This window comes from Erinaceus europaeus, chromosome 16 (assembly GCF_950295315.1).
Source record: "Erinaceus europaeus chromosome 16, mEriEur2.1, whole genome shotgun sequence".
Lineage (NCBI taxonomy): Eukaryota > Metazoa > Chordata > Mammalia > Eulipotyphla > Erinaceidae > Erinaceus > Erinaceus europaeus.
Window position 1 is genome coordinate 42,662,558 of NC_080177.1, and position 19,373 is coordinate 42,681,930.

General features: G+C 37.0%; 1 protein-coding gene across 1 annotated transcript in view; it reads right to left on the reverse strand.

The window, feature by feature from the left end:
* Positions 1 to 1,867: 1,867 nt before the first annotated feature.
* GPR137C (G protein-coupled receptor 137C) overlaps positions 1,868 to 19,373 on the reverse strand; it is a 65,664-nt gene continuing 48,158 nt past the window's right edge. The window contains exons 4-7 of the mRNA XM_007535522.3: positions 9,438 to 9,587; positions 7,231 to 7,356; positions 6,943 to 7,061; positions 1,868 to 4,676 (exon numbers count right to left, since the gene is read on the reverse strand). Of these exons, the coding sequence (XP_007535584.1) occupies positions 4,499 to 4,676; positions 6,943 to 7,061; positions 7,231 to 7,356; positions 9,438 to 9,587 (573 nt within the window). The 3' untranslated portion in view covers positions 1,868 to 4,498. The remainder of the gene's footprint in view (positions 4,677 to 6,942; positions 7,062 to 7,230; positions 7,357 to 9,437; positions 9,588 to 19,373) is intronic.

The following is a 19,373-nucleotide window of genomic DNA, read 5'->3' on the forward strand; positions in this document are numbered from 1 at the left end:
ACTACTATAAATCTGAGCTGAGCAGTGTTCCTTCTTTCCTCTTAATAAAATAAATAAATATGTAAAAAAAATGCCTTATAGACTCTTAAACCAAGGTCACCTCAAAACAAAGCAAAGAAACAAAATCATAATTAAAAAAAAAAAAGGGAAACAGGACATATCACCATGCACAAAGTCAACTCCAAATGGATCAAACATGGACATTAGACCAGCAAATACACAGAAGAAAACACTGACAAAATACTCCATTATGTCTTTGAAGAACCAATCCAACAGCAAGGAAAAGAAAAAAAAAGCAATGGGGTTACATCAAACAGAAAATTTCTGCACAGCTAAAGGAATCATCACCAAAACAAAGACACCATGCTGGATGGGAGGAGATACTTGCATGACATATATTGGACAATGGGATAATAACCAAGATATATAACGTCCTCACAAAACTCGGTAACAGAAAAAAAAAATTGAAAATTGTGGAGAGGATATTGTCAGAATTTTCACCAAATAAAGATATCCAGATGATAACAGATATGAGCAAAAGCTCAGGCACTGACTATCAAATACATACATATAAAGATAATGATGAAATAACACTTTACACTTATGAGTATGTTATATATTACAGGAAACAAGCAAGTGCTTGCAAGAAAATGAGGAGAATGGAACCCTTCTACACTATTGGTAGGAATGTGAATTAGTCCAACCTCTGTGGGAGGAGTCTGGAAATTCCTCAGGATAGCAGCAATAGACTTAAATCTATGACTTGGCAAGTGCCCTTGTAGGGATGTACCCAGAACACAAAAACATCTATCCAAAGAACTATGTTCAAAGTAGCAGTTTTTAGTAGCCCAAATTTGGAAGCAATCCATAGGTTTAATGGGCAGATGAGTGGTTAAGAAAGTTGTAGGGGGTTGGGTGTTGACGCACCAGGTTAAGTACAAGAATCCAGGGTCCAGCCCCTGGCTGCCCACCTGCAAGGGGGTCACTTCACAAGCGGTGAAGCAGTTCTGCAAGTGACTTTCTCTCTTCCTCTCTATCTCCCTCTCCTCTTTCAAATTCTGCCTTATCCAATAAAATGGAAAAAATGGCCTCCAGGAGCAGTGGCTTTCTAGTGCTGGATGGAGCCCCAAAGATAATCCTGGAGGCAAAAAAAAAAAAAAAAAAAAGGAAATGAAATGAAATGAAACATTTCTCAACTACAAAAAGTCATGAAATCATCTCCTTTGCCTCCTTTGGTGAGACTTGAGGGAATCATGCTGAGAAGGAATGATGATCTCACTCATAGGTGGAAACTAAAACACAAGACAAGAAAGGGAAAGTACAAGGTGTGACCTGAGTGGGTACTGTGTATTGCAACAAAATAAAAAATTCTGGGATTCTGGGGGTGAGGGACAGGGGAGGGGAAGGGAGGTACCCAAGTGTACTGATGGTGGAGAAAGATAGGATGAGTGGTGGGAGTCATTTGCAGACACCTACCACGGGGGAGATGTTTCTGCCACTATCCTGTAAACCGCTATTTCCTCAATAATAAAAAATTTGTTTTGGGCAGGCGTAGATAGCATAATGGTTATGGAAAGAGACTCTCATGCCTGAGGCTCAATGATAAAGTCCCAGGTTCAATCCCCCGCATCACCGTAAACCAGAGCTGTGCAGTGCTCTGGTGTTTCTCTCTGCCTTTCTCTGCATCTCTCTCAAAAATAAAATAAAATAAAATAAATAACTTTAAAAAACAACAAATTTATAAAAAAATTGTTTTAAAGAAACAAACCTTTTTTTAATGATAGCACTAGAGTTTTTATTGTTCTATGATAGAAACTCAATCAACAGAGTCCATTAAGATAGAAAATAAGAAAACCAGAAATCCAAATAAAAGCACAAATACCTTTATTTTTTAACAGTAGTATTTTGCTACAATTTAGTGGAACAAATAAATACATTCATTGGCCACAGCTATACATTTACAACCAGTTTGAAACTGATTATATAGCTGGGAAACTGTTAAACAATAAAAAGGCAGCTATGCATAAAAAAGCCATTTTAGCTATAAATTACATCTTTCATAAAACTACAACCAGTTATAATGGGTGATAAGAGTTTCAAAATCAATGACCCAAATGAAACAATAAAACAAGTACTGGTAATCACTGTAGAATTACATGCCTAAGCAATGAAATTCACTGTTCTAATCAATGAACCAAAGAGCAAAGATTGAAATTGCCATCATGTGCTTTAGTGCAGGATGAACAGGGAATTGGTAGCCCTTTGATTTTTATAAACAATCACTTCTTCCGAGACCAAACTTAAAGTGCTCCTAGTGCTTTGGAATCTTTAAGCAAAAATTGGGCCAGAAGCTTATCTTTCCATGTCTTTGGTGATGTGTTATGGGAGATGTACATAAGAAAACAAATGCAAGAATTCAGATACTTTATCAGTGATAATAAAGTTACAATTTTCAAATCTGTTAGAATCAACTAATACAGGTAAAAGAAGAAAGTTATTTTATCTGAAATATTTTTTAAAGTAGTCTTTACTTATCTGGTCAAATAGGAATATTATGTAGGGAAGCCTTATTAGAATTTTTTTTTAAATTTTTGAATGCCTAGGATTAACAGAGATCTTTTTAGATAGCTCTAGATAATAGATCTGTAGCATTATTGGGAAAATGTATAGTTAACATTTTTAATAGAAATCTAGTAACTGAAATTGTTATCAAAATATATTCAGATAAGTACAAGATATATTATTATGTTATAGTATTATGGTTAACGTCTCTTCTATAAAATTTGAAACAATTTCTTTGCAGTGAGTTTGTAAAATAAATGCAAAGTAGTATTTATATGATCGCACTTATGACTGAATTCAGAGTCATGTATTTTGTATGCTAGCAGCTTAGTAGCTTTTTTTTTTTTTAAACTTTGTACCAGCTTCCCAAAAGATCAATAAAGTAAAAAACTTCACTAATTCCCTAGGGTTTCCCTGATGTTTATAATTTTGTAAGCTACTGTATCAATTTCTAAACAGCTGAATGACATTTTAATAATAGAAGTAAGATAATTTTCTAATCAAAGGAGAAGATAGGAGGAAAATTGTAGTATCAATAGTTCCAGTTCTGAAGATAAACATCAGCAGACACTTGCATACAGTCAGTCATCTTTAAGCATGTTGTGACAGTGTTCCAATGTTGCCTGTTCCCTTGGCATCTTGAGGTATTCAGTATCTACTGTTTTTCCACATAGACACTGGTAGAAAGTGCATTTTACAATTCTATTTTAGTCTATCATGTATTTTTTTTTTTTTTTTAGATTTGGGATAGAACATTCAAGATATTTTTAGTTTAATTCTAAAAGTATTCCAGTATGTTAACCACTGGTTTTATGTTTAGCTAGCTAGTACTTTACATAAGCTTGTTCATTTAGTCTAATGTTGGAATTATTATGAATTAAATTTAATTTTGACTTTGCACACATACAAGATATAAAAATGTGAAAAGTAAAGGGGGAAATTATGCCTTATAAAGTATTGCACTTAAGTTCACTTCAGTAATGTGTCATAATTTAATTTACCTGAGGACAGACCTGATTAAGTACATAAGATCAGCTAAACCTTTTTCCAGTGAAATTGAATGCTTTTGAAAATGTACTCATATTTAAACTTAGGATTATACATATTATGAATAATTCTTAAGATGCATCTGTAAACCTGTTTAGTCCCAAGAAGTTTCTACCAAAGTCTCCCTAATGTTAAAAAAAAAAATCACTATTGCTTTCTTAAAGAATCATGCTTAAACTATTACATATAACTGAATGATACAAAATAATCAAATAATCACTATCAATTCTACTCCAAGTTATATTATTTTCACTAATATAATTTCCTTTTGAATAAATGACTGGCTTTCCAAAGAACACTGCTGGTCATTACTGTAAAGGATTATTACTATCATTTGTTTAATATTGAATAATTTCAGTTGGTCTCTTACAATCATGCTTAAAAGAACTATCTTCAACAATTATATATTTAAACATATTTTTTAAAAGAATGATACATTTTTATGCCTTAATTCTGTGCACTATTCATACTCTCAAATTTTTATTAGGTAATAATTCTATAGTGTACACTACTGAGTATCAGGCCTTCATTTTCACAGGAAAACTGCCTGCTAATTTGGTGTACAGTATAGGATCCCAGTGTGAACACTTGAGTATGACTCAGGGGTCTGCAGCGTACTCTTTCAAAATCAAGATAAAAGTGCAAATATGCATTTGATGTACCAAAGTTAGGATGTTTAGACCCCACCAAGTGCTTTAAGATCTAAATCCAAACTGCATTTTACTTCATTTTATCATAAAGAGGTCACAAGTATGTTCTCTGCTGAACAGCGCCATATTTCCAGGCTTTGTTTTCAGCTGCAACAGATAAAGGAATGTTTATGTAGATGGAATTTAAACATGTTTCATATTCATGAAAAACAGTTAAAGATCACAACTTGGTAATGCTGTCAGTTTTGTGGTGTTACATATAAGCTGTGCTGATTGCTCATGTCTAAATTACTACAAGTGAAGAGCAAAGGAGCAGTATCTGTCATAGGTCCATTCATGTGGGGAGAGACTGTATAATTGTTGCTGCCACATCCAGTGATGGTGCCATACCAGCCCAAACCTTGTGAATTTGATAAACTGCAACAAAAAAGGCATAGTGTTGTGCTCAGCATAGAAGAAGTCACATTGATATTTTTTGTTTTTAATGAATTCTATAGCACAGTTAATATTGAACATATTGAAATATTTACCAAATAACATGCATTGCTATAAAATTTAATGACTTACCTAGTATTCTTGCTTATATGTTACATAATACAAAATGAACTAGTCGAACTTGATTATAATATATTACTTATGTACTTGGCACTAGTCTAACACATTGTATGCATGTATGTATGTGCTTATATATGTGTATATAAACATTTTCAATCTTCACAACAGTTCTTCTTCTTCTTCTTTTTTTTTTTTTTTTTTTTTTCCCTCCTCCAGGGTTATTGCTGGGCTCTGTGCCTGCACCATGAATCCACCGCTCCTGGAGGCCATTTTTTTTCCCCCTTTTCTTGCCCTTGTTGTAGCTTCGTTGTGGTTATTATTATTGCCCTTGTTGACGCAATTCGTTGTTGGATAGGACAGAGAGAAATGGAGAGAGGAGGGGAAGACAGAGAAGGGGAGAGAAAGATAGACACCTGCAGACCTACTTCACCGCCTGTGAAGCGACTCCCCTGCAGGTGGGGAGCCGGGGACCGGAACCGGGATCCTTACGCTGGTCCCTACGCTTTGCGCCACATGCGCTTAACCCACTGCGCCACCGCCCGACCCCCTCTTCTTCTTTTTTAAATTATCTTTATTGATTGGATAGAGACAGCCAGAAATCAAGAGGAAGGAGGGGGCAAACAGGGAAAGTGACAGAGAAACACCTGCATCCTTGCTTCACCACTCATGAAGCTTTCCCGCCTGCAGCTGGGGACCAGGGGCTTGAACCCGGGTTCTTGTGTACTGTAATGTGAGTGCTTAACCAGTTGTGCCACTGCCTGTCCCCTTCACAACAGTTCTATGGGAAATATTATTATCTTTGTTTCACAGATGAAGACAGTCTGAAAAAAACTTAAGGTTCACTAACCTGACCACATCAAGTTAGGATTATAGAAAATGCTATCAAGCTCAAACCATTAATAAGTGTGAACTAAGGCTTTCACTATGTCATGATACATAGTTAATAGTGTGATCTTGGGAGTCGGGTGGTGACTGCAAAGCACAAGGATCCTGGTTCAAGCCCCCGACTCCCCACCTGCAGGGGAGTCGCTTCACAAGCAGTGAAGCAGGTCTGCAGGTGTCTTTCTCTCCCCCGTCTTCCCCTTCTCTCTCCATTTCTCTCTGTCATATCCAACAACAACGACATTAACAACAACAATAATAACTACAACAAGGGCAACAAAAGGGAATAAATAAATATTTAAAAAAATAGTATGATCTTGCGATTAATTTATAATACAAAGTGTACAATGATACCTAAGTATCTCGAGTCCTATCTAGGATTTCTCTATGGATTTTGAACAGCACCAGAGACATGTAAATATATATAATCCATGTTATAGAGTTCCTTCTTCAGTCGCCTGTCCCCATGAATTTTGATCCAACAAAGGCTGCTGAAATGGAATTTTACTTGCAAAGAGACATTTTCCTAACAAAGGTAGTATAAAGTAGAATCAGATTATAGCACAGCTGCCACCAAGGGTTTCACATTTAGTTCTCTGAGCCTCAATATGAAATGACATTTGTTGGGAAATTGTGAGCATGTGGTTGAGTTTGGCAGGGCTTGACTTGAGGGAACATCCATACTCTCCCTGCCCCCCAAAGCACCCTACATTCCATGCTACTAATGGCCTGTCCCTTTATTATTTACATATCAATCTCCTGCCTTGTCTTACAAATGACTAAAGGTCTCCTTCCTAAGTCCAGGCAGGGTATTGCTAATTCCCGCCAGTTGAATCCCTAGCAACGGTTGCTAGGGAGGTTCTTCTATCTTTCCAGCCCCTCCCATTTTTCTTTGTCCCTCTCCTAACTATGTATGGATGGTAAAGCCACTTCCGGGGCAGGCTTGGCTCTTCCGTGTCTCAAGGGGAGAAGGGGCGACGTGCAGGGGGGAGGCTAACCCATTGCGGTTTTTTGGCTCCAAGTGGTTTTAACCAGGTGTCTACACACCGGACTCTGGGGCGCCTACATGAATAAAGGTTTGTATTACTACCTCCAGGAACTTTCCTGGATTCTCTCTCCCTCCCCGATGCTAGCCCGACAGACCGTATTTACTGATATATATCACCAAATCACCTGTTTCCATATTTGGGTCAAAGCTTAGATTTGCTCTTTTCAATACATTTTAGCACTAATTCAGTATGCTTACCTTCCTTCTCTTGAACTTCCCAATCTTGGCAAGTCATCATCACTATCATAACGTCTTGGATTGTCAAAAAAGTATGCTCTCGAGCTATAACTGTGACTATTTATCATACCAGCTGGTGCCTGCAATCAAAGCATTAGATAGCATATAAAAATTTACTTTTCGACTAAGAAGAAATCTGGGATCTATAATGCCTTTTAGTCTTAAACTTTGTCAAAAAATAGAAAATCAATATAAATGTTCTATTTTTAAAAATAAGGAGAATAGGCATTAGGAGGTATTATATCATACCAGATTCTGGTTTAATCTCTGTGCCCGGAAAAACAGTACTATTGACCATGCTGGTACATGTTCCCACAGAAAAAGGACCATTCCAAACACTATATACTCTTCTCCGTGTATGTCTTCTATATGTGCCTGTAAATAGAGTATGACAGAGTAAAGTTTAAATATAAACAATAACTCACAGTCTGGGGAGACAGCATAATGGTTATGCAAAAATGCTTCAGGTTCTAAAATCTCAGGTCAGTCCTTAGTACCACCGTAAGTCACAGCTGAGCAGTGTTCTGGTTTCTAGCTCTCTGTCTTTCTCTGTATCTCTCTCACTAAAATAAATAAAATATTGAAAAAAACCAACAACTCACCATGATTAACTTATTTCAGACAGGATGAGAACCCACCAATTACAAGCACAATAAAACTTTATTTTTCCATATTTTGTGGTTCCTCATTATAGTTATTAAAGGACATAAATGCTTTAATGTAAGTAAAAACCTATTAAGTTAAAAAATTTTAATACATGGCATTAAAAATAGGTATATTAGTAACATAGAGTAATTTCAGGCCTTTGAGTTGGAAGTGATTTTTTAAAAAAAAAATTTTATATTTATTTTCCCTTTTGTTGCCCTTTTTTTTTATTGCCCTTGTAATGATTACTATTATTTATGTCATTGTTAGGACAGAGAGAAATGGAGAGAGGAGGGAAAGACAGAGAGGGGGAGAGAAAGCTAGACACCTGCAGGTGGGGAGCCAGGGGCTCGAACCAGGATACTTACTCTGGTCCTTGAGCTTTGTGCCACATGCGCTTAACCCGCTATGCTACCTCCCTACTCTCGGAAGTGATTTATAAAAATGTCAGTGAGTCTAGCTGGTAGGTAAAAGAATGGCATTTACCCAACGGTAGAAAAATGTCATATGCCAGTAGCTCAGTTCTTCTACTACTTAAAATATGTTTTGGGGCTTAAACTCTATAATGGATTATTTCTATTCTACTAGATGTTGGAAGAAGGAAATGGGAAAAGGTGTAAAAAGAACCTGCCATTTGGAACTATATACAAAAATTCCTTCTCTTTAGAAAGGAAAGAGATAATTTGATAAAATGCCATTCCAGAATGCCTTACATTCAGTATAAAGTTAAATTAACATAAAGAGAATGACAAATTATTATGTTACATTGTACTTGGGAAGGAAATTATGCACCTCCAGAGTACTATTCATTGAAACAGCCAAAAGTGAGGTCCCATCTGATAATCAGAAGTTATTAGACATCTAAAATAAAACTATATGTTTAAATTATAAGTAGTTCTCCAGTAAAAGAGGATCTTTAAAAAATACATAGTAAGACTCAAATCAAAGACATACCCATATTCACTAACTAATGATAGGTAGTCATTGTATCAAAATATATTTAAATATAATCCTTCAATTTAGTGAAACAGGTTTGTGAATACATAGGTTTATGACATGGATACTCAAGAAACTATAAATGAGCTCCCATTATCAAGATTGATAATGGTTGTTGACATTACTATTATCTGTAGAAAGAAAAGAAAATACTAACTTGAGAGAAGTTCTCTTTAAAGAATTATTTAAAAATAATATTTTTTTTAAAAAATGCAGTGCCAGGAAATTAATTCAGGACCTCAAATATGTGTTCAATGGCCCATTTAAAAAAATTTTCACTCAGAGACAGAGAGAATGATAGAGACAGATGTTACAGAGATACCACGACACTGCTCTTCATCATTCATAGAGCTCCTTTAGTGCTAGCCATGGTGCTTCCATACAGTGCTGGGGCACAAACCCAGGGCCTTATGCATGCAGTGCCCAGGGCTTAAACCCAGGACCTTAAATATGAGCAATACTAGTAATTCACCTTTCTTTCTCTCTCTCTCTCTCTCTTTCTTTCCTTTTAAATTTTTCTGTTTTTAGAGAGAGGAGAGAGGAAAAGAAGGGACTGTACTATTCCACCATCCATTAGTTCTACCCATTTTTACTTTTACTATTTTCCTGTGGTACCTACAGTTGAACTCATGGTCTCATGCATGGAAAGCATGCTCACTACCTACTGAACCACCTCTTGGACTCTTAAATATGAACTTTAGAACACAGAGCTTTAGATACAATTAGTTATAGCTAGAGATTTCATGTCAGGATAAATTAAATACTTAAAAGGTTCCCTTAGATAGTATCATGCTAACAATATGACAGGTACTTACCTTATCTGAAAGATTATCCCAGCCATAATTAAATGGACTTTCCAGTGTATCCTGAGATATGGTGATCACCACCAAATTATAACATGCTCTTGAAGAGTAGAGAAGAATGACTACAGAGCCTACAACGACAATCTGGCACAGAGACATACCCTAAAAGAAATAAATATCACCATCAGAAGACTCTCCATGCATGTTCTTCATGATGCTATTCATTCACCTATATTCACCTTGAAATGGACTCCTAGGAAACACTGCATGAATACCTGTTGACATAAACTTTTGATTACCTTGTTTTGCAACTGTTATTAGAACCATCTGTGTTTAAACTATACTGTTAATATGAATAAGTTCTTTGTCAGCTTGCCCAGTGGCAGCTGGAGGAAAATTTTGCCTTGCCAAGATTACCTTACCCCATTAAGTAATTTATATAAAAAAAAAGTTGGCAAAATAATTGAGCTTTAATTGATATTAGTCAGAAAGGTAGTTTAATCATATTAAGAAAAGAATAGGAAGTAAACACATCTCTCCATTTGATACATCAAATTTCCAATAAGGTACAAAATTAGAAGAGACATATGCTTCCTATGCTATTTACTTCATCCTAGTCAAGTTTATGTTAATTGCCTATTGATGTCATGCTTGTGACAAATGTCATAAGGCACCCAAATGCACTTTCAGTCCTTGATAATTTAAGACTAAAGCTGTGTTTCCCCAAACATAAAAAGCCTATATAACTTAGTGATTCTCGAGTGGAATATGTACATAGGAGAGGGATGTAGTATCATTTCTTGCAAAGATATGTATTTCAACACAAGTGGTTTCCTCTATAAATACATCTAGTTTTTTCACTAGAAATATTATTCTGAGAAGTGACACCATTGTCAAAGATATCCATTGGGAAAAATACCCATTTTGAATTTTGGAAATAGGTATTTTGGTGTCAGAATGAATAAGGAGGTATTGGTAATGTTTAGTGGGAAGGGCCATTTATAGAGGACAATTCTCCTTTGACCTTTCAATAACTCCAATGCTTGGGACATTCCTGAAGATGAAAACCTGTTTATAATGATGTGAGCCAAAAACCTAACTGTTTTACATGGAATAAAGTTTATGTTTGCAGAGTTTAAATATATGCAAGCATTTCTGTAAACCATATGCTCAGGGAATTTTATACTGTGTTCAGAACTTTAAGGATTGTTCAAAAAAAAAAAGAATTGTTCAAATAATTTAGAAATTTGTTACACTGACACAAACACTGCTTGTAGTATCATCAGGCACCAATGCAACACACTTGTAACAATCTGTATTTGAAGTTGTCTCATTCAGTTTCTATGCATAGATAAAAACATCTAATACATCGTGCCCTCCAATTTACATGTTGAAATATTTTTCCTTTCATTTTCCTCTTTATAATTACAACTAGGCAATTATATTGATCTTTTGAGATTTTATATATATGTAGGTTAGACAATCCATTGACTTCAGGAGAAAAACACACCATTAAAAATATACTATTTGAAGGATGCAAAGTGTCTGGGAAGGTAGCTGACTTCCTTGTAAGAATAGCACATTTTAGGGAGTCGGGTGATTAAGTGCAGGTGGCGCGAAGCACAAGGACTGGCTAAGGATCCTGGTTTGAGGCCCCTGCTCCCCACCTGCAGGGGTGTCACTTCATAGGTGGTGAAGCAGGTCTGCAGGTGCCTATCTTTCTCTCCTCCTCTCTGTCTTCCCCTCCTCTCTCCATTTCTGTCCTATCTAGCAGTGACATCAATAACAACAGTAACTACAACAACAATAAAAAACAACAAGGGCAACAAAAGGGAAAATAAATAAGTATATAAAAGAAGAAAAACATATTTTAGAAGTGCATGAGAAGAGAGAAAACTAAAAAATGAAAAACATCTGAAAGATTTGGGGATGGCAACAATATCTTCTCTGAGCTAATCCATTACCATAACAAAAAGTCTGAATGAAAATAAATAAAACACTAGCAAGGTCGACACTTTTATCCAAGACTACAATTTTCTACAAAGAGCATTTTAATTTTTAATTTTTTCTTTTATTTGATAGGATAGAGAGAAATGGAGGGGGTAAGGGGAAACAGAGAGCGAGAAAGTGAGGCACCTGCAGCCCTGCTGCACAACTTGTGAAGCTTCCATTCATGTAGTTGTGGTATGGGGACTTGAACCTGGGACCTTATACATGGTAATATGGGCACACAACAGGGTATACCGCCATCTGGCCAAAGTACAATGAACATTTTAATTTTTGTGAGTAAAAAGTAATTAAAAATTAGTCTATAGTCAATCAAGATTCAATTTTAGAAGCAGTGTATTATTAAGGATACAAGAACAAGAAAATTAAGAAACCTGTAAGAATTTCTGTCCTCCATAACAACCATAAGTGAGTTTATATTCACAGCCTGGGAAATAAATGACTACTTAAAAACTCTTACAATATGGGGCACTCTTTTTATTTATAACAACTATGAAGACTTTAAAGGTTGTGAGAAAAGCAAATAATCAATTATTGTTAATTAATTAATTAACTGGATAGAGACAAAGAAATCAAGAGGGAAGCGGAAGACAGGAAGAGAGAAAGAGATACTTGCAGCACTGTTTCACCGCTTTTGAAGCCTCCCCCCACAGATGGGAACTGGGGGTTTGAACACAGGTTCACACATTGTAATATGTACCCTCAACCAGGTGTGCCACCTCCCGGCTCACAAATAATCAATTACACTGAAGTAGTTAATAAAACTGCTGCCAGAGCATATACACATGAGAATCAAAGAAGCCTGCTGATGTAGAAACTAAACTTTAAAAAAAAAAATTTACCCTTTGTTGCCCTTGTTGTTTTTCATTGTTGTTGTAGTCGTTGTTAGATAGGACAGAGAGAAATGGAGAGAGGAGGGGAAGACAGAGACGGGGAGAGAAAGACAGACACCAGCAGACCTGCTTCACCGCCTGTGAAGCGACTCCCCTGCAGGTGGGGACCCAGGGATTCTAACAGGGATCCTTCAGTCCTTGCGCTTAACCCGCTGCGCTAATGCCCAACTCCCAGAAACTAAACTTTTTTTTTTAAATACAGGATTAAAACAACAACAAAATACAAATACATTAACATGGAAAGCATGAAAAGTGTAATAAAACTCAAATGGGGGTTGGGTGGTGATGCACCTGGTTAAGTGTTTATGTTACAATGCACAAGGACTGGGTTTCAAGTCCCTGGTTCCCCCCTTAAGTGGGAGAGCATCACAAGTGGTGAAGCAGTGCTGCAGGTGTCTCTCTGTCTCTCTCCCTATCTCCCCCTCTCTATCAATTTCTGGCTGTTTTAATCCAATAAATAATTAGATAATAAATAATATTTAAAAGCTAAAATAGAATTAGAACAAACAATCCCACTCAGGAGCAATCCTCAAAGAATGATTCTCCATTCACTATCTCTGACACCTACACACTACTTTTTCAGGAATTCCCTATATAATAAATGGAGTTACTTGTCATTCATTGCCTCATGCATAGCATTAACACCTCAATATGTACATCATTAACTAAAGTTCAGTATTTGTTTAGTGGTATTTTCTTTTTAAATTAAAATAACATCGGTTTATAACATTGCTGTTTATAGGGATTTTTAGAGTACAGATATGTAGAAAACTCAACTTACCATTCATTGAGCTTTTTTTTTTTTTTTCTTTTATTTAAGAAAGGATTAATTAACAAAACCATAGGGTAGGAGGGGTACAACTCCACACAATTCCCACCACCCAATCTCCATATCCCACCCCCTCCCCCGATAGCTTTCCCATTCTCTATCCCTCTGGGAGCATGGACCCAGGGTCATTGAGGGTTGCAGAAGGTAGAAGGTCTGGCTTCTGTAATTGCTTCCTCGCTGAACATGGGCGTTGACTGGTCGGTCCATACTCCCAGTCTGCCTCTCTCTTTCCCTAGTAGGATGGGTCTCTGGGGAAGCTGAGCTCCAGGACACATTGGTGGTGTCTTCAATCCAGGGAAGTCTGGCCGGCATCCTGATGACACCTGGAACCTGGTGACTAAAAAGAGAGTTAACATACAAAGCCAAACAAATTGTTGAGCAATCATGGACCCAAAGCTTGGAAAAGCGGAGAGGAAGTATTAGGGAGGTACTCACTGCAAACTCTAGTATTAGTCAAAGCTCATTGAGCTTTGACTAATGTGTGTCTGTGTAATTCAATTTCTGCTTCAATAAGAAAAATATTACCGGGAGTCAGGCTGTAGCGCAGTGGTTAAGCACAGGTGGTGTAAAGCGCAAGGACCGGAGTAAGGATCCCAGTTTGAGCCCTGGCTCCCCGTCTGCAAGGGGAGTCGCTTCACAGGCGGTGAAGCAGGTCTGCAGGTGTCTATCTTTCTTTCCCCCTCTGTCTTCCCCTCCTTTCTCCAATTCTCTCTGTCCTATCCAACAACAACAATAATAATAATAACCACAACAATAAAACAACAAGGGCAACAAAAGGGAATAAATAAATAAATATTAAAAAAATATATTACCATCACACAAGTTTCCTTATACCCCTTTTCCTCAGTCAACCCCTCGGATGCAAAAACATTTTTTCTTTACAACTTAGTTCTGCCTGTATTAGACCTTCATAGAAATAGAATCTTCAAAAAATATTTTCATCCACACAGCATTGTTTTTAAAATTCATTCATGTTTGTTGGACATGCCAGTAGCTGGGTGTTTGATTATTCACCTTTCTTGAGGTAATAATCAGGGTGGCCAAATCAAGGGGGATTGCTCCAGTTTCCTTTAAAAAAATTAGTAATTTAGTAATGATCAACAGGATTGTGGGGTAAGAGGGGTACAAATGCATACAGTTCCCACCACCAGAATCCTGTACCCCATCCTCTCCATTGGAAGCTTTCCTATTCTTTATCCCTCTGGGAGTATGGACCAAAAATCTTTATGAGGGCAGAAGATTGGAGGTCTGGCCTCTGTAATTTCATCTCCACTGACATGGGTGTTGACAGGTCAGTCCACACCCCTAGCCTGTTTTTATCTTTCCCTGGTGAAGTAGGACTCTGGGGGGGGGGGGGGGGGGGCGGTTCCAGGACACATCGGTGAGGTCCTCTGCCCAGGGAAGTTAGGTTGGTGTTATGGTAGCATCTGCAACTTGGTGGCTGAAAAGTATTAAGATATATAGCAGAACGAATTGTCTAATAATCAGGAACCTAAAAGTAAGTTTTATAGGAGATGAGATTTGGGTCTTCATGTTGGCAGAAACTAGGAAGTCCATTTTAGGTATATTCCAAGGGGCCCATGACTTTAGTAATTTTTGTCTGAGCCTGATAGCTAACATGTAGGTGAGGTGACCTGAAAGTATTGTCTGGAAAGATGGTGTCAGAGTTGGGAATAAGACTAGGAAGCTGGATGTGAGGGTGATCTGGCTGCGACATCTGTCACCCCACTGATCGCCAGGGTTGATTTGGCTGATCTGGCTGGCTAGGCGGGTGTCCTCTTCCTCCCTCACTGCTCCATGTGCATCCCTCCTGAAGCTGCGTGCTCAGTCGAAGAGGACCATGGACCGGCCTTCAGTTGAGGGTATATGAGTAGCTGCGCTCCCCTGTTAGAACCTCCAAACAACTCTCAAGACTAGAAAGCTGGATCAGGGCAGAGAGTATCTCCCAAATATGCAAAAAATATATATCTGACCTAGGGCCCATATTTAGCATAGGAGCCTGTGTAACCTCTGCATCCCAGTTAGTCTTAGCTTGCATTTCAGGTCACAGCTAGGCTGTTGTTCTAGACTGCACTCATTTCAGGACCAGTCTTTCTCAAGTAGCAGAGTATGTTGACCCAGCCTCCCTTCAGAGAGTGGGGTAGTTTCTACCGTTGTTCTACATTGAGGGCAAGGTCCTGTTCCTAATGGTTTATGATGTTCCCAAGGGAGGTGACCAGTGATGGTGGAAAGAGGGATCTGTTAGAAGTTTAGGCCCATGATATCAATATGGAAATTCCAGGATTCTCTGACTAGGGCTCTAGATGAGGTGGTCTGGTAGTGACCAAAATGGCCATCATTAAAGTGTGCCAAACTTCCCCTTTGTAGTCCTTACTTTATTGACAAGGTTAGACTTAAGAGTGATTGGGGAAGGGGGAGTCAGGCGGTAGTGCAGCGGGTTAAGTGCACATGGCGCAAAGCCCAAGGACCGAAGGAAAGATCCCGGTTAGAGCCCCTGGCTCCCCACCTGCAGGGGAGTCACTTCACAGGCAGTGAAGCAGGTCTACAGGTATATATCTTTCTCTCCCCCTCTCTGTCTTCCCTTCCTCTCTCCATTTCTCTCTGTCCTATCCAACAACGACATCAACAACAATAATAACCACAACAAGGCTACAACAACCAGGGCAATACAAGGGGGGAAAATGACCTCCAGGAGCAGTGGATTCATGGCGCAGGCACTGAGCCCCAGCAATAACCCTGGAGGCAAAAAAAAAAAAAAAGTGATTAAAGGAAGTGAGTGAGGAAGGCATCTAGGTCTAAGTAGAAACTACCTTATGGTGTCTTTTTTAGGTCTTTCTACTTGCTTGAGTACTTATTGAGTCACTGTAAACTATCGTGCACATTTACTTTAAGGTATATATTTCTTTTAACTTATGGATACATGTGTTTTTTAAAAATTTTATTTATTGGATAGAGAGAGAAATACAGAGGGAAGGGGAGACAGAGAGGGAGAGAGGAAGAGAGACACCTGCAGCCCTGCTTCACCACTCCTGAAGCTTTCCCCCTGCAGGTGGGGGATACATGTGGTTTTTATCACAAGCCCCATACCATGGAAAAATCCTCAGTCACAGACACATAGGACAGTTAGTCACCTATGATTACATGAATTTATTTATATGACAATGCCATTATCCATTTTTGTTGTTGTTGCTGCTGATGAGAAATACTATGAAAATTCTTATGCCAGTCTTTTTTTTTTTTTTTGCTGAACATCTGCTTTCACTTCTTTAAAGAGTAATTACCTAATTGTGGAGTTCCTGGGTAATATTGCAGGTTATCAATTTAGCTATATATATAAAAATTGCCAGATATTTTTCCAAAATGATTACATGATTTTATACTTTTCAGCAAAATATGAGTTGCTCTACCTTCTGGATGACATCTGGGATCATGAGTCTACAATTTTAGCTATTTTGGTGAATATGTAGCAATATTTTATTTTGGTTTGATTAACATTTTCCTGATCTCTAATCATATAATGGTCATTGGTCATTTGCATATCTTGTGGACTGCCTATTTAAATAATTTGACCCAGCAGGGGAGGGGAGATAGCATAATGATTATGCAAAAAGGTTCTTATTCCTGAGGCTCTGAGGTCCCAGGTTCAATCCACCTCAAGCCAGAGCTGAGCAGTATTCTCATTATAAATAAACATTTAAAAAAATCTTTTGAATACCTTCAAATGGGGCTATTTGCTTTTATTATTGAATTGTAGGGGGATGCATTGGATCGACCTTCTCGTGGTGCATCCCGTGAGTACCCATTCATTGGGGAAACTGACAATCCTTCCTAGCCAACTGAATCCACATGGATCCCAGTCACTTTCAAAGCCAGCAACAAGCAGCTCCTGACAGCTTTCAACCTGACCTGTTGACTGGCTACGGAAGAAGGGCAAACGCTAGAAGAAGAAGATTGAATTGTAGGAAATCTATGTATCTGAAAAATGATATATGTACTGCTTTATTTTCTTCATAAATTTCCATTTTATTGCTTTTTTAGTGAGAAATTGTACACTTTGATTAAATTCAATTGACTTTTTTCTCACAATGTGTGCTTAACCTGCTGTACTGCCCAGCCCCATCAAGACTATTTTCATTACCTTAGAAATTTTTGCCTATACTTAAAAAAATATTTCTTATTATATTTATTTTTTTATTGGATAGAGACAGCCAGAAATTGAGAGGGAAGGGGGAGAGAGGGAGAGAAACAGACACCTGAAGCCCTGCTTCAGCACTTGTGAAGCTTTCTCCCTGCAGGTGGGGATGGGAGCTTGAACCTGGGTTCTTGCACATTGTAACGTGTGCTTAACCAGGTGCATCAACACCTGGCCACTTGCCTATACTTGTGTAGTAAAGACATTCTCTAGTGTTTACTTTACAAGCTTCAAACTATTTCTGTTTATATTTAGGTTAATGATTGATTTTGAATAATTTTCTGCATGTAGTAAGAGATGAAGTTAGAAGTTCATTTTATTCCAGATGGATATATATATATATATATATATATATATATAAAATCTGTCCTAGCATCACTAGCTAAAATGATTTCCTTTCTCTATTGAATTGTTTTAGCATCTTTGCAAAAAATCAAAAGACAATCTAAGTGTAGATTGATTTGTATCTTCTTTATTCTGTTCAATTGATCTACTTTATGCCAGTAACACATTGTCTAAATTATAGTTTTATAAGTTTCAAAATCATATCTTACTGTAAGCCTCCCCCCTTTTTATGGTAACATTCTCACTATTCAACAATAGCTTTTGCCATTTTTCTGTCATACTAAAATTTTGTTTAATTAAAATTTGTTGATAAGACGGAATTCAGAATATCTTATTAGAAATAGTAAAAATATAATGGTTTCCTGCTGTATATAGGAAGCTATTGCTTATCAACTAGTAATTAAATGTAACAATTTGTAAAAAAGGTAGAAAGAATTAAGGCACTTTAGTCCCATGACTGATATTCTTATGAATATATTGTATTGTCTACAATACTCATGGCAACAAAGAGAGAACAACCTAAAAGTTAAATGAAGGGATCAGCTTTATCAACAATGCTAATTCCACTGCACAACGTCAGGATAGTTTTCAATAATTTTTTAGAAGTTTGTTTTTTAAAGATGTTGGAATTTTTTATTTTCCACAACTACATGCATATTTGAGTGTTTAGCTGATTTGGCTGCTGTTCTCCTCATCCCACCCCAAGTACAAATACAAGACTTGAAGGGCAAGAAAAAGCAAACATTTCTTTTGAATTTGAAAGTGACTTCAAGGAGTTCATAATTAAATATGAGTATTTTGTATAAGGACAATGACATTTTTCAAAAGACAAATCATACAGCAAACATTGCTAGTTTGATTTACAATAATGAATTATGATTTTGAAGTCATGTTTACATAAGTCTCAAATTTATGAAACATCAAAATCAGCTTTGGGCTTTTAGCTGATGGACTGCTGAAGTTCTCTGGTGTGATTATTCTCACCTGCCATATACCTTTTCTTAAAGTTCAGGAAGGATATTTAAGAGGTTCAGTGAAGCTGAGTTTTACTTTCCTTTGGAGGTAAAGGTAAACTCCATGACCAATCAATGAACCTTTCAAGTTCAATAATTACTGAACTACCATCTTGAATGACATAGTTATAGAATATTTTAATGATTGTAGCAAATTTTATTAGAAAGCACTATTGTAAAAGTATTTTATGTCCTTTGCATTTACATACAAAATTTGGAATTCAACTTGTCAATTTCTAAAACAAATAAGCAAAAAAACTCATGTAGAATTACAATTAGGATTGCATATAGATCATTTTGGAGGAGTATGCCAGCATGACAATACTGCATGTTCTAATCCATAAACAACAGTCTTCACTGATTTAGGTCACTTAATTTCTCTTAGCAATATTTTATAGTTTCCAGTATAGACATATTGTCTGTTTTTCTTTTAAATTTATTCTTAATGATTGCTTTCCTTTTTTCTGGAATTCCTATTATTTATTTTTTTAGTTTATTAGTGGCTTATTTTTTACCAGAGCACTGCTCAGCTCTGGCTTTTAGTGATGTGGAAGATTGAACTAGGGACTTTGGAGCCTCAGACATGAAAGTGTCTTTGCATAATCATTATAGTATCTACCCCCAAGTTTATTATTGGTTTACAAGATTATAAGATTAAAACATATACCC